Genomic DNA, 15,269 nt, shown 5'->3' with positions numbered 1-15,269 from the left:
TGGTCTCAAGCAGGGGCATAATTACTAAAGACAAAGTCTCAAAGCAGGCTCCTTAAAGCTTAAAAATATACATATTACACATTTCTATACCTATATACATAAACATACAGTTCTTCACCCATGCAAACACATTTATACACATATAGAGCATATACACATCACATACACACATTTTCAGACATAGAGCACATATACATACAATATCAATACACCATATCCCTATACAGCATATTCACAGATACACACACACATACATACAGTATATATGAATCACACATATGTTATATATGTACTGTATAATGTGCAGCATAATATGCACATAATGGTACATATCCTCCATTCTTTAGTGTCAGGTCGGATGATGTGGCCCCCTGACACTGTAGGTCCCATAGCAACTGCTATGGCAGAACCACTGTAGTTATGCCCCTGGTCGCAAGTGTATTGTTGAAAAAAGAACAGCGTGTATGCAATTTGAGATCTCCTAAGATAAGGAGCCATCACCTGGTCTCCATCTACCTCTGCTACCTTGGGGTAATGCCACACATGGCGTTTTTGGTCCATTTTTAAGCATGCGTTTTCAGCGTTTGAAAAGCACTGCTTAAAAACGGACCAAAAAAGCCATGTGTGGCATCACCCTTAGGCTGCAGTCACAGGTTCCCCTATCGCAGGGGTGTTGGGCCTCAGCCCGATTGCATATCTATTTGCAGGGAAATGCATGTGATCGTTAACCAGACCCTGGCGTCTTGGATGGTTTAAATGCAACCCGGGGCCTGGTTCACAATCGCATGCGTTTCCTTGAGAACACGAATGCGATCTTCCCGAGGCCTGCAACGCTAGCAGAATATGTGACTGCAGCCTTAAAGGGGTTATCCCATCTGGGCTTTTAAATTTAATTCAATTCATTTGCCATATGTAAACATTTGTTCAATTGGATGCTATTAAAAAAATGTTCCTGTGTGAAGATAATTTCGCATAAATGTAGCCATGTTGTCCCTTAGAAACAAGATAACTTCCTCAGTTACGACCACCTCACATTTTGGCAGCAGTAGCCAGACATGCGCTATTGAGTCCTGCCTGACCGCCTGGCTTCAGCGATCCTTACCACAGGGCACCTGTGGGACATGCAGTAACTCCCGGACATTTCATAAACAAAAACTTTGTGCAATCCCTCCAGCAGAGGTGGTCGTAACCAAGGACACAGTCTTGTTTCTAAGGGACCATATCACTAAATTTATGAGAAATTATCTTCACACAGGTAAATTATTTTTAATGACATCTAATTGAAGAAAGTTTATATTTGGCAGATTAATGAAACTGAATATGAATGCCCAGACAAGAATACCCCTTAAACTAGTACAGTTTGCAGATTTTTCAGCTGTGGAATTTTTTACATTCAATACGAATTCAGGGGGACGGAGCCTGGCCGCGAACAGAGATGGACGCTTGAGACTTCAGCTCCACACAGGTTCTGGCTAAACTAGCCCGATAGCACTGAAAGAGAATCGGAACCATGGTCAAATATGGAGGTAGCAGCTCCAGACAGCAGCAGGCACCGTCAGAACCTTCTAAGAACCAGTCAGACCTCAATCAGTTTCTTTTCAAGAGGCTCCGAACTCCGCCGGGAAGCAAGGCCAAGATGGCGGCGAGGAGCTAGAAGAAGCGGAGGAGGACTCGGAGGCAGGGAGTGCTACCGGAGGCGAAGAGGTGAGCGGAGAGGAGGAGATAAAATTCCGTGAGACTGGAGCTATCAAACAGACATTATATAAAGCACTCACCCTGGTAGCAAAAGAACTCTCTGACATTAAAGACTATCTGCGCCACATTGGCGGGCGATTAGAGCAGATAGAGCAAACACAGAGTGAACTCCTAGATTTCGACAAAGGGGTTAAAAATACACTAAGGAGGCACACAGGTCAGATAAACTTGGCTCACCTGTGGTTGGAAGACCAGGAGAATAGAAGCCGAAGAAAGAACATCCGGCTCAGAGGGGTCCCAGAATCAGTGGCACACGAGGCTCTACCTAAAACGGCGGAGGCAGTTTTTGCAAGCTTGCTAGGCCACGAGGAAGCGAGTCGCGTCAGAATAGAAAGGATACATAGGGCCTTGCGACAGAAACCAAAGAATACAGACCCTCCCAGAGATGTAATATGCGGGCTGCTGGCATACACTGATGCAGCTGCCATTTTGAGAGGAGCAAGGGAGGCTAACTAAGTAAAATTTGAAGGCGCTAAGTTACAAGTGTATCAAGATCTCACCCTCCACTCTGATCAAAAGAAAAGCTGTAAAACCGTTCACAGATGAACTGAGAGCTAAGAATATACGCTTCAAATGGCTATACCCGTTTGGCATTCTCATCACGGGAGAAGAGGGGTCGATTACTGTTAAAAGGCCAGAAGACATGGAAGTGGCGTGTGAAGCGCTACATCTCCCGAAGCTGAAGATCCTCTCTTGGTTGCCACTGCCTTCGTCCCCATCTCTACCGGCACTGCCAGCGGTAGAAACCTGGAATAAGAAGGGTCCCACTAAAGCTGCCAGAATGAAGCAGAAGAGACACGAAGCAAGGGGAGCGGGTGAACCCACCTGATGAGATAAGAGGACTTTGTCTGCTTACCATTACAAGGTTACAGGATATGTGAGTAGCCCATGTAAAGGGCATAGATATGGACTCTAACATGTTTTACAAGTGATTTATATACCATGGTTCTAATCAATTGTTCACTTTGGGGTAGGGTAAATAAGACTCATGTTTTCTTTCCTTTTGTCTGTCCTGTCTGGATGGAGATGAGGAATCATATGCACTATCCCCCCCCCCCCCCCAAACCTGCCTCCCCCTCCCCACTCCCCATCTCCCTTCAGTCCCCCCCCATTTCCTCTCCTAAGATCTCCCTACCCTCCCCCCACTTCCTTATATATTTTTGAGATAAGAACACTATCTACTATTAATTCCATTTACCCTCCCACAACTGTGCTATGGCACTTCTCTTTCAAATATCGGTATTGATAAGACTGCTGTGTTATCTAAGGGCATTTAGCCAGAGGTCGAATAGGGCCTTCCAAACTCCCACCAAGTTATCTTACCTACCTCCTCTTCCTCTACCCCCCCCCTCAATTCTACGCAAATGCCTGTAAGGCATCTTTCCTCTCGCGCTAGGACAAGAGAGGAAACTTCAAATGCAGTTTCAAGTGAGAAGGGAGCACTTGCTCCCTGGGTTAACAGTGTTAATGAATTAAGGTTTTTCTGTAACGACTGTCACAATCTCCTGGGCAGGACGACCAAACCCCCCCCCCTTCCCTCCCCAATCCCCGCAGAGTCTCCTTCAATTATTCTACATATGGCTCCACTGCAATACTATTTTAAGGCCCATGAGAACCACAACTTTAAAGGAAATCTACCACCACAAATCTACCTATAAAGGTAGATCGGGTGGTAGGTGAATCAATGGGACGTGAGGATAGCCCTTTTAAGGGCTAATCCTCACGTCCCCGCACTGTTTTATAAACTTTTATTACCCTAATATGTTAATTTACTTATGCGGCTACTGGGGCACGCCCCGGTAGCCACATTACCCCTCCTACTCACCATGTTCGGCGCGCAGCTGCTCGTAGCTGCGCGCCCTCGTCCGCCGATCCTGCCGTCTGCGCAGAACAGCAGGCCCGCGCCTACGCGGTCACTGCTCTGAAGCCGGGGCTGCGCAGGCGCGGGCCTGCTGTTCTGCGCATGCGCAGACGGCAGGATCGGCGGACGACAGCGCGCAGCTACGAGCAGCTGCGCGCCGAACATGGCGAGTAGGAGGGGTAATGTGGCTACCGGGGCGTGGAGTAGCCGCCTCGTGTAACCTCAGATGCGGCTACTCCACGCCCCAGTAGCCGCATAAGTAAATTAACATATTAGGGTAATAAAAGTTTACAAAACAGTGCGGGGACGTGAGGATTAGCCCTTAAAAGGGCTATCCTCACGTCCCATTGATCCACCTACCACCCGATCTACCTTTATAGGTAGATTTGTGGTGGTAGGTGCCCTTTAAGGTTTTGATATGACTGATATTACATTTGCCACTTATAATGTTAGAGGCTTCAATGAACCATATAAGAGGAGACAAATTTTGGGGTACCTTAAAAAGTATAAAGCAAATTTTTTACTCCTGCAGGAGACGCATCTGAAAGACGGCAGAGTCCCGCTACTTCCTCGGGCTGTATATAATACCATACCACATACTCATCGGCGTCCAGGGGGGTCAGTATAGCTGTTAGCAAAAACATTCCTTTTACTCTATCTGCAGAGCTTGGCGACCCTTACGGATGTTTTCTTTTCATAAAAGGAAAAATTGGCAACCAGATGGTCTCCATAGCAAATTTGAGGCCTTAAACAGGTTTGAACTTTTTAGAGAAGGGTTAAGCGTGGTAGGGGGAGACCTAAATGTGAGCATCAACCCGGTGTTCGCTATATGGTAAGCACCTGTAGTATCTAATAAAAGGCTAAAAGCCCTGTCAGGGACATTAACTAGACTACAACTACTAGACACATGGCGGCTACTCAATCCAGAACTGAAAGATACACATACTGTATTTCTCTAGTACTCACCAAACGTACAGCAGAATAGATTACATATTTATTTCACAACGTCATGCCTCGCTACTGAAAGGGGCCTCAGTGGGGAATATTCTGTTGTCCGATCATGCCCCTGTGTTTTGTTCTATTAATATACCGGGTCTGACAAAAGGTGACTGGAGGTGGTCCTTCAACCATACTGTTTTTGAAGACCCACAACATTGAAAACAGGATGGAAGAGCACTTTCAGAGACATAAAAAGGAAAATATGACACCGACATTACTCTGGGAGGCACACAAAACGGCATTACGGGGAGAATTCATTTCTATAGGGGCTTACATAAAGAAAAAGAGGACTAGCCTGACGAATGACAGCAAAAATCTCCTCACTAGAAAGGCAGCACAAAAAATAAAAAAGCCAAGAGACACTAGCAGAAATTACAAAGCTGAGACAGGAAGTCAGGAACATACTTAATGTTAAAACAGCCAAACTAATATTAGCAACGAAAAGTTAATTTTATGCTCATGGAGATAGAGGGGGGAAGACTGATGTCTCAGTGGGTCAAGAAGCAAAATGAAATGGCATATGTGGCTGAGATCAAGACAGCGGAGGGAACAAAGACAAAATACAAACAGGATAGCGAGAACCTTCAGGGAATTTTATGAGAACCTATATAATCTTTCCTTGTCTTTAGAGGCACCTGAGGAAAGAGAGATTGATAAGTTCCTAGAGAAAACTAAAATCCCGACCCTGTCTGTAGAGGATCAGGAGAAGCTGCAGGCTCCCTTCACAGCAGAAGAACTAAGGAAAGTGCTGCTTTCGATCCAAGGGGGGAAAGCACCAGGTCCTGACGGGATCCCAATTATTTACTATACGAAACTCCAGATCCTTCTAGTCCCCCACTTTGTGTCTGTATGCAACAGTCTAATGAAGGAGGCGCTCTCCCGAGACAATCCCTGGAGGTGCCTATCGCTATAATACATAAAGAAGGGAAGGACCATGGAGTGTGTAGCAACTACAGGCCTATCTCCCTGCTCAATACGGATGTAAAGTGGTGGGCCAAAGCCATGGCAGCCAGATTAAGAGAGTTACTCCCCAAGTTAATATCACCCGAGCAGGCAGGGACATGAGAACACAGGCAGGACCATTCGCTTAGTGGAGTATGCAAAACAACATAATATCCCCCTGGTGCTGATAGGAACCGACGCTGAAAAAGCGTTTGATAGAGTTAGCTGGACATATATGCATAGAGTACTGGAGGCCTTCCATTTCCCGACAGAATTCATTAGAGGGGTCTTCTCCCTATACACTTTACCGAGTGCTTATGTTAAAGTCAACAGTATGTTGTCTAAACCCTTTGAGATTACGAATGGGAAGAGACAGGGGTGCCCCCTGTCCCCCTACTTGTTCATTTTAGCAATGGAAACCCTGCTTAGAAATATACAAAATACACAAGAAATTGTTGGAGTGGAAGTGGGCGGATATCAGCACAAGACGGCAGCTTTTGCGGATGACCTGCTGATATTCACTACGAACCCAGAAGTGTCTCTGCCGGTGCTGACAGATTTGTTTGAGGAGTTTGGTAAGCTCTACTACTTTAAGATAAATTTAGAAAAATTGGAAATTCTAAATATTACACTCCCCCAGCACAAGATGGAAATCCTCAAAAAGGTGTCCCCACTGCAGTGGCCTAGGGGGGCCACCAGCAAATCCTTCTAATATTTTGGCCTGAACTATAAGCTTCTTCTAGCCACAATCGAAAAACAATTAGCTAACCTGCAGATTCCCCTTCTTTCATGGTTTGGCAGAAAGAATCTGTTACAAACCTATATTGTACCTAAAATTACATATCTTCTACATGTAGCCCCGATCAAAATAAAGACGGCCTACTTCACTAAGATACAAAGGCTATCAGCTACCAACAACTCTCACAAAGGCAACAGGATGGAGGAATTAACATGCCCAACATAATTCATTATTACAGAACGGTACAGCTAAATAGATGGGCTGAACTACTCTCGCCCCTTTGTAAGAGTCTATATCTTGACCTGGAAAGGTCATAGTTAACGGTGAACAACCAGTTACTTCTCTGCGGAGTAGATAACTTGAAGGCTAGGGAGGGTAGGCACGGAATTCTGATTCAGGGTCCTATTGAGGTTTCACAAAATTTGCAGAAAACTAGACTACTGCTGCAAGGTCTTTCTTCCCTTACACCTGCATCTCTTATGCCATACCTTATATAGACAATAAGCGTCACCCGGCATCCTCTTTCTGGGATAAGCTGAGAGGAAGCACACTCAGAGACATCTTAACAATGGCCCAAATAAGTTCTGAATGTAATGTAACGGACTTCCTCCAGAAGCACGCAATAAAGCGGATAGTGGCCGCTCTTGGGGAAATTTTCCAACCATTCCAACCGATGACACAATTATAAGATTTTATCTCCAGGAGCATGCCCTTAAAAGGGAGAGTAGCCTGGATTTGACGCACGATGGCCTCAGGGTCTCAAGATAGAAAACCAAAATTTATCCAACAGTGGGAACAGGAACTAAGCGAAGAGTTTACAGAGTTAGACGCAAAGCACATTCTAGGCAACTCTCTGGGATACTCTATATGTGTCAGAATCCAAGAGAATTCTTTTAAACTACTATCCAGGTGGTACAAAGCTCCAAGTTTTTTGCATAAGATTAACCCGGAGATATCACCGTTATGGTGGTGATGTAAGAGAGGGGAGGGATCGTACATACATATATGGTGGGAGTGTTCCCTCATAAGGGAATTCTGGGAGACAATAATAAAAGAAATAGAAGACATATGTAGTCTGTGCATACCTAGAGACCCATGCCTAACCCTCCTGTGGCGGCCAACGGAGCTCTTCAAGCCAAGAAGAGACAATCTCCCCACACAGCTTTTGATGGCAGCCAGACTATTAATTCCAGCATTCTGGAAACAAGATAAAGCCCCCTCCCTAGAAATTTGGAAAAACAAAGTAGGTGAAATCTTCCGCTTAGAGGAACTAGTGGCCTGGGCCAGAGGTAATAGAGAAAAGTTTTTGTAGATTTGGAGCCCATGGAGAGCGTATCTACGAGCTAACGTATGAAGTGAAGAGAGACATAATTCAAACTCCCCTCCCTCCCCGTCTGACCAACCAACCCCCTCTCCTGCCCAGGAGGAAACCCAACAGTAGCACTGTAACTATAACGTGACAGATCAAGTTCTTGAGTGTTCATGGTTTACTTTGTTATTATTTGTTATTTTTATTTAATGATAGGAATTTATGGTTCCGGGCTCCATTAGCTAGATCACGGACAAACTAAGATTTATGGGGGCCGCAAGCGTGGGCCACTCAGTACAGGTGATAACCCAGTCTCAACTCAGCTGACGAGTTCTGAACTTATCTTCCTTAATTTCATAACTCGATATATAAGTAGACAGATATACGATGCTTTAAAATCCACTACTGGGAGGCTGAACGAATAAAGCCATTTATATATTGTTACTGGATTGTAAATGCTGCCTACGTAGTTATAATAATAGGAAACATTACCTGTTCAAGGCTGTAATACAGGTTTTTTATATATGCTAAGGGCTGCGCCCTGGAACGCCAATGGCTGTAAACTAAAAAGCTAATCTTTCGGTAACAAGTTTCTAGTTGGAAGGGGTTGTTGGCTTAGTACAAGGCTGTCTAGTCTTACTTTGCATCTTCTAAAAATTTTTGCCTGTGAAGCTATGCATTTTTTTTTGTACTAGCAGTAAGCGTGTCTAAAAACATTGAAAAATGTTGTGCAGTCAAGCCGACAATAGCATATAGGCCAAATTAAAAGCTTACTATCCATAAGTGATGTTTTATCAAAAATGAACGTTTCAGTTTTAACAAATAGGGCTTATTCAGATGAGAGTATCCATTATAGATAAACAAAAACAGGAAAACACAATTAAAAGCAAACATAGCACATCATAACACTTACTTCAATTCAAGTTTTCGCCACTGGATTATAAGGTGTGTAATTTCATCCAGGTTCTTTCGTAAGGAAAGATCACGGCTAGCATTTTCTTCCCAGTCCTATTAAACGTTAAAAAATAAAAACACACACACATCAAAACAATGCACATTTTCCTCTACACGTTGTGTTTTAGAAATAAAGGTTAATATATATTTTTCCAAAGAATTTACATTAAAGGGTTTTCAAGTAAAAAAAACATCCACATTCACAATCCCAGCGGTCAGATCAGAATGGATCACAAGAATTCTTTCTATGAAGGTTGTGCAAGATAAACATCCTGTCAGCCCACTATGGGTCTGCTAAGGATCTGGATTACACAAAAACCCTGATATGATGCCTGCATATCCCCTGTCCTTTTCTAGTTACTACAAATTACAAGGCTGTACATGTACTTAATACCTGACAATGCAAGTACACATGTAGCCTTTCAACTACTAGTAAATCACATGAAATTACCCCGGACAGTTTGTATGTGTATGGGAACACTACGTTTACGTTCTCGCTATTTGCAGGGGTGAGAAGGGAGCCTTAGGGTGGTGGCACACATGGTGTTTTAAACCCGTTTTTAAGCAGTCCGCTAAAAAAATGCATGTGTTTTTTGAAAACCCATACTTTTTGACAGTTTTTCCCAATAATCTTAATTAAGATGATTGGAAAATGGACAAAAATTGTCAAAAAAACGAATGAGTTTCAAAAGCACATGCGTTTAACGGAATGCTTAAAAATGGCCTATAAACGGGTTAAAAACTCCACGTGTGCCACCACCCTTAAGCTACATTCACACGAGTGTATGGGGGAAGTGTATACATCCTCCATACACTTCTATGGCCTCACGGTGCCATACGGGAGCGGTATGGTTCTGCACATGTGCGGCACCGCACCGTTCTGTAGCGTAGCAAGATAGGACATGTCCTATCTTTCTACGCAATACGGTAGCGTTCCCTGTTTATTCCTATATAGAGGAGCGGGGATGAGCAGCGCTCATCCCCTGCGCCAATGTATGCCCAACGTACTACGGTCGGCGGGCAAACATCTTGTGAATGTAGCCTAAGACTTTTGCACCGAGACAACCATTTGAGAAATTAGACTATTGCCCTTCTGCTGAAATGCAGCAATATCATGAGCCACCTTGCTGTCTACACAGAAATAAGGCTGTAATAAGAATAAGAATAATAATCTACTTATATAGCGCCATCAAATTCCATAGCACTTTACAAATCATAAGGGACATATACAAATATAATATTAAATTACAAAGAACATACAGTCATATGGAACAATAGGAGTGAGGGCCCTGCTCACAAGAGCTTACAGTCTATGAGGGAGCCAGTATAGATGGGACCCACACTTGTACTTACTTGAGATTTTGCTAAAAGAATTTCCAGACCATTTAAAAATTTGGCAATAGGACTGGAGAGTGGAAATCCTTGAATTCTATCAATTATTACTACAAGCTGTATAAAAAAAAAAAAAAAAGTTAAGGATAAATGTTCACTATAAATTCACTAGCAGTTTTTGATAGCTATATATTTAGCATATAAAAAAACCTTCAGAAGTTGCTATCTGCAATTAAGGCTATAGTAACAAACTTCCCCCTCAGTTACATTATTAGGGGGTTTTCCCATTGTACTTTGCTTCTACAAAAATATGGCCTACTCCGAAAGTAAACCCTTGCATGATTTTTAAACCTTCAGAGTAGAGTTGAAATATTAGCCCTACCCCAAAAATAAACTCTAGTGACAACAGCTATATATTCTGAACGGTGGCACCTACAAAACACAGTTCTCATGTAATTTTACATATCTTGATTACATTTTGCACAAGAATTAAGTTTCTAGGTGCCAGAGATATCCACTGTTAAAGGACATCTACCATCAATTTTGTTGATGGTAGACGTGTCCTACTAAGAAGTTCTGGAGGAACTATACTCCTCTCAGTGTAGCAGCTGGCATGTGAGACTTGTATCTTACAAGGAGTGAATAGATCATAACACCAAGGGCTCTGAGGCGTTCTGGCTAAGTCACCCTGACTGATTAACAGTCGGAGTGGGATTTTCACATGCACCTCCCACTCTTGACTCTACTTAGAAACCCAAAGGAAACCCTACCATGAGGAATCTGTATATCCCTCCCACCCCCAAGGTCAGCTGAAGGAAGCCGACAGGCGCAAGAGGGAGCCAATAGGTGCAATGCGTTACAAGCAGCCACATTGACAACAGCAAATGCCAGTGCTTCCATGAGAAATCAAAGAGTCACAAGAAACTCAAAATGGATTTAAGGTCTGAGAGTTATCACCAAGGGACTTAGAAACTCAAAGGAAATATCAAAAACAAATGGACAAATTTACTTATCAGTTTATACCTTATAGCTAAATATTTTTGCATATTGTTTTTGAAGTTTAATCTATTAGAATGGAGACGGCTGGAGTTTTGCTGTTAAACCACCTATAAAATCCTAGACATCCTAGTGAGCACTGATGTCTAGACCAGCTTTTGTGTAAAAAAAAAAAAACAGTATTCCAGCTTTATTGTTTTAAGAACAATACATTTTCTTACCTGAGCTAAGGCAGGATGATCTGGCCAATCTCCAAGCAATTTATTCACCACTTCATTGAAGCGACTCAGCACACCCTGGCACTGCCGAACCTGCTGAATGTTTGGATGCTGATAAAAGTCATAAGGGCCTTCATGCTGCACTATAAGGTCTGAAGTACTGCTGCCCAATACTGTGTTATGCAAGAGAGTGCTCGCCAGCAAATGACTGCTGACAAGATGATCATTTACTTCAGCCCCTGGAAGTAAAATGAACATAAGACAGAGTTAAGAGAGAAATGCCAAAAGTGAAACAGATGTTAGCATGTGCAAAATGCAGTAAGAGATGCAACAGAATGAACACTGGGAAATGCACACTGAATAGGATTTTTTGATATATTTACATACAGTTAAGCATACTACTTGATACAAGGCAACTGCAGGTTTAGATGGGAGTATCTGTAAATACCTTTTTTATGTGGACATTTACGCTAATATTATGCCTTTTGTACTTTATATTTGCATGTAGGACCATAGCATTGAACTACTAGCTGGACTCTCTTCGACAATGGCCACTGGTGTGAAGCCAGAACTATTGATCATGGTGCCTGGTTTCAGCACATTCGTAGCTAGGCGACTAGAGCCATGTTAGCTAGAGGAGTAGAAAGCATGACAATGCTTGTCTAAGTGCACCATGTCATCAAGGTACAGATCCTGAAAACCTGTAAATGTTGCTTTGTAACAAGCATTAGTAGTGTGAAGATATATTTGAAATCTGTTTAGACCCTGAAGAATGTAGTCACTGGAGCTGCCTCCGCACCGGCAGGATTTAGGCAGCTACGTCTGAACAATGTGGGGAGCAGAACCATTTTTCATTATCAAACAGATTGTACAGCATTACAGAAAAAAAAAATGTTTTTTTTTCTTAAACAGTAGAAACGCCCAATGTTGATAGGGGCATCACAACATTCACCCTAATATAACCCCTTCATGACTGCCATACGGCTATATAAATCCTATATGCACAAATGTCATACAGTGAGCAACTTCAAACTTCAAAGCATCATGTACAGCTTTCTGCTTGAACCGCTTAACTACCTGGTCCTTTTTTGTTTTTTCATTTGCACTCCCCACCTACAAAAATATATATATTATACTGTGTATAGATATATATATATATATAAAACTATTTTATTTTTCTATGTTAAGAGCTCTGTGACGGCTTGTTTTCAGTATAACAAATTGCAATTCATAGTGACTGTATTTAATATTCCATGCCGTGTACTGGGAGACGTGAAAAAAAAAAAAAGTCCAAATGCAGTGAAAATGGTGAAAACCGCATTTGCAGCGTTTTCTTGTGGGCTTGGATTTTACTGCCTTCACTGAGCGCCCCAAAGGATGTCTACTTTATTCTTTGGATCGGTGTGATCAAATTTGTATAGGTTTTATAATGTTTTCATACATTTACAAAAATTAAAACAATTTTTTTTTATTTTTTGACATTCTGGCTCTAATAACTTTTTCAAATGTGGGTGTGCGGAGCTATGGGTGGTGTCATTTCTTGTGACTATTGATGAAGTTTTCAATGCTACCAAAAAAGTGCCATTTTCAACTTTGGGCGCTATTTTCTGTTACGGGGCTAAAACACAGTGAAAAAACGTTATTATATTTTGATAGATCAGGCATTTTCCGAATTGGTGATACCCTATTTGTTTATGATTTTTACTGTTTATATTTATATCAGTTCTTGGGGAAAGGGGGGGGGGTGATTTGAATTTTAAGGTTTTATTATAACTTTTTATTTTTACCGTATATACTGGAGTATAAGCCGAGCCAAGTATAAGCCGAGACCCCTAATTTTAACACAAAAAACTGGTAAAACCTATTGACTCAAATATAAGCCGAGGGTGGGAAATGCATTGGTCACAGCCGGCCCGCCCCCCATAGTAGACAGCCAGCCGGCCCGCCCCCCATAGTAGACAGCCAGCCGCCGACGCCCGCCCCCCCCCCCCCCATAGTAGAGAGCCAGCCCCCCCCCCCCCCCCCCGAGTATGAGCTGAGTGGGGAATTTTCAGCACAAAAATTCTGCTGAAAAACTCGGCTTATACTCGAGAATATAACACTGTTTTTCAGACCCCCTAAGGTACTTTAACCCTAGGTTGTATGATCGATCCTACCATATACTGCCATACTACAGTATTGCAGGTGTTATCGGTCTTTGCTGAAGGGATTAAAAGACAAGCAAAATTCTAGTTTTTTTTACTTCCACAATAATACATCTATCATTTCAGCTATATTACGAAATGCTAGCAATATAAAATAGAAAAGAAATGTCAACATAAATATTCATACCAAGGAGTGGGTAAAGAGATTTGATGATTGTAGCAATCGTCTGGTAACACGACAGGAACAAATTCAGGTAATCTTTTGTTAGATTCTCGGATGGCTTGTGTTGATACCAAAGAGATCTGGCAACGCTCAGGCAGAGCTGCTGATGAACAAGCATGACGGTATTCACTGAACTCTGAGACACTGTTGACTGATCATCTACCTGACCATCACTGCCTTGGGTCTCCATAGGATCATCCAGACTGGATTGTTCAGTTATGTCTGCAAAATCCTAAAAACAAAGTAGTATAAATTAATTAACTTAATATACAAAAATGTGTGTTCGTAAGAAAGGATGGTCAAATATTTTATTTCTGTACAATTCTCAACAATTTCAGTGGGGGAACAGCACCATGGGCTTAGGAGATTGATACTAGTTCTGGATGACCAGCTCAGAAACCATGTAGCTCTCAGTCTACTGATAAAATTACTCAACAGTGTACCTTAACCTGTCAATAGGAGTGAGGTAGGAGTCAGTGAGCATTTTGGTGGAGTCCGAGTCATAATAAAATAGACCGAATCAGAATCCACAAATACATAATAAATTATAAAAATTATGAAATTCCTTTAAATGTCTGTTCTATTACTTTAAGGGTTTAGGTCAGGAGCGGTCAACATTTATTGGCTTAGGTGCTATATTGTGATACTGCTCAACTTTAGGGCTGCATCAGTAACCAGTACCCTAGATGCATTAAAGGGGTGTTCTCATTTCAGGAAATTAGTGTTATTGATTGCATGATGAAAGATTAGACATTTTTCCAATGTACTTAAATTTTATGGATATAGATATATATATCCATAACAGCTCTTTGATTTCTCCATCCAAGATTACAAATCGATAGATCGATCTAACTCGAGATCGATCTAACTCGAGATCGATCTAACTCGAGATCGATCTAACTCGAGATCGATCTAACTCGAGATCGATCTAACTCGAGATCGATCTAACTCGAGATCGATCTAACTCGAGATCGATCTAACTCGAGATCGATCTAACTCGAGATCGATCTAACTCGAGATCGATCTAACTCGAGATCGATCTAACTCGAGATCGATCTAACTCGAGATCGATCTAACTCGAGATCGATCTAACTCGAGATCGATCTAACTCGAGATCGATCTAACTCGAGATCGATCTAACTCGAGATCGATCTAACTCGAGATCGATCTAACTCGAGATCGATCTAACTCGAGATCGATCTAACTCGAGATCGATCTAACTAGAGTATATGGGGATTTTCCACTTCATTCATTGAAATCTGAAAATCTCACATTGTAATGAATTGGTTATAAACGAGACAGCCGAGGCTGTCATGCCGACCGACTGCCGCTCCCAGATGATGTCACGGGGAGTGACGATTGCCGCCATCTTTTTGAAGCCAGTTGCCGGCGATTGCGGGGAAAACACTATATGCAGCAAAGACTTACCGGCTATGGATAGGGCCAAGCCCATGCGCAGCGTATTACTACAGAGCGCGTTGGTAAGGGATTAACAACCACAGTACTGCTCAAAATGCCACTCCAGAAATAATAAATACCAAATACTACTCTCAGAGCAAACAATACCACCAGAGACCTCCCAGAGCAGACTAATAATACAGAGACCCCCCTAGAGCAGATAAACCATACTGGAGATCCCCATGGAAGACTAACAATGATGTAGACCCCAAAGCATATAGCTACTTTTAGTGGAGATCTACAGAGCATAAAAATACTAATACTGGAGCCCCAAGAGAATAAAACAGCTGATACTGCAGATTCCCAGTGGAGACAATTACTGGATACAGTTGGAATAAT

At 42.3% G+C, this 15,269-nt stretch overlaps 1 protein-coding gene across 2 annotated transcripts in view; it reads right to left on the bottom strand.

The window, feature by feature from the left end:
- MDN1 (midasin AAA ATPase 1) overlaps positions 1-15,269 on the bottom strand; it is a 178,012-nt gene that overhangs the window by 36,783 nt on the left and 125,960 nt on the right. For both annotated transcript variants that reach the window (XM_072141954.1, XM_072141952.1), the window contains exons 65-68: positions 13,437-13,704; positions 11,109-11,344; positions 9,913-10,008; positions 8,519-8,613 (exon numbers count right to left, since the gene is read on the bottom strand). In XM_072141954.1, coding sequence (XP_071998055.1) covers positions 8,519-8,613; positions 9,913-10,008; positions 11,109-11,344; positions 13,437-13,704 — 695 coding nt within the window. The remainder of the gene's footprint in view (positions 1-8,518; positions 8,614-9,912; positions 10,009-11,108; positions 11,345-13,436; positions 13,705-15,269) is intronic.

The sequence above is a fragment of the Engystomops pustulosus genome, chromosome 3, assembly GCF_040894005.1.
Source record: "Engystomops pustulosus chromosome 3, aEngPut4.maternal, whole genome shotgun sequence".
Lineage (NCBI taxonomy): Eukaryota > Metazoa > Chordata > Amphibia > Anura > Leptodactylidae > Engystomops > Engystomops pustulosus.
The sequence above is the reverse complement of the archived record's forward strand: the minus strand, read 5'-3'. Positions and strand labels throughout refer to the sequence as shown.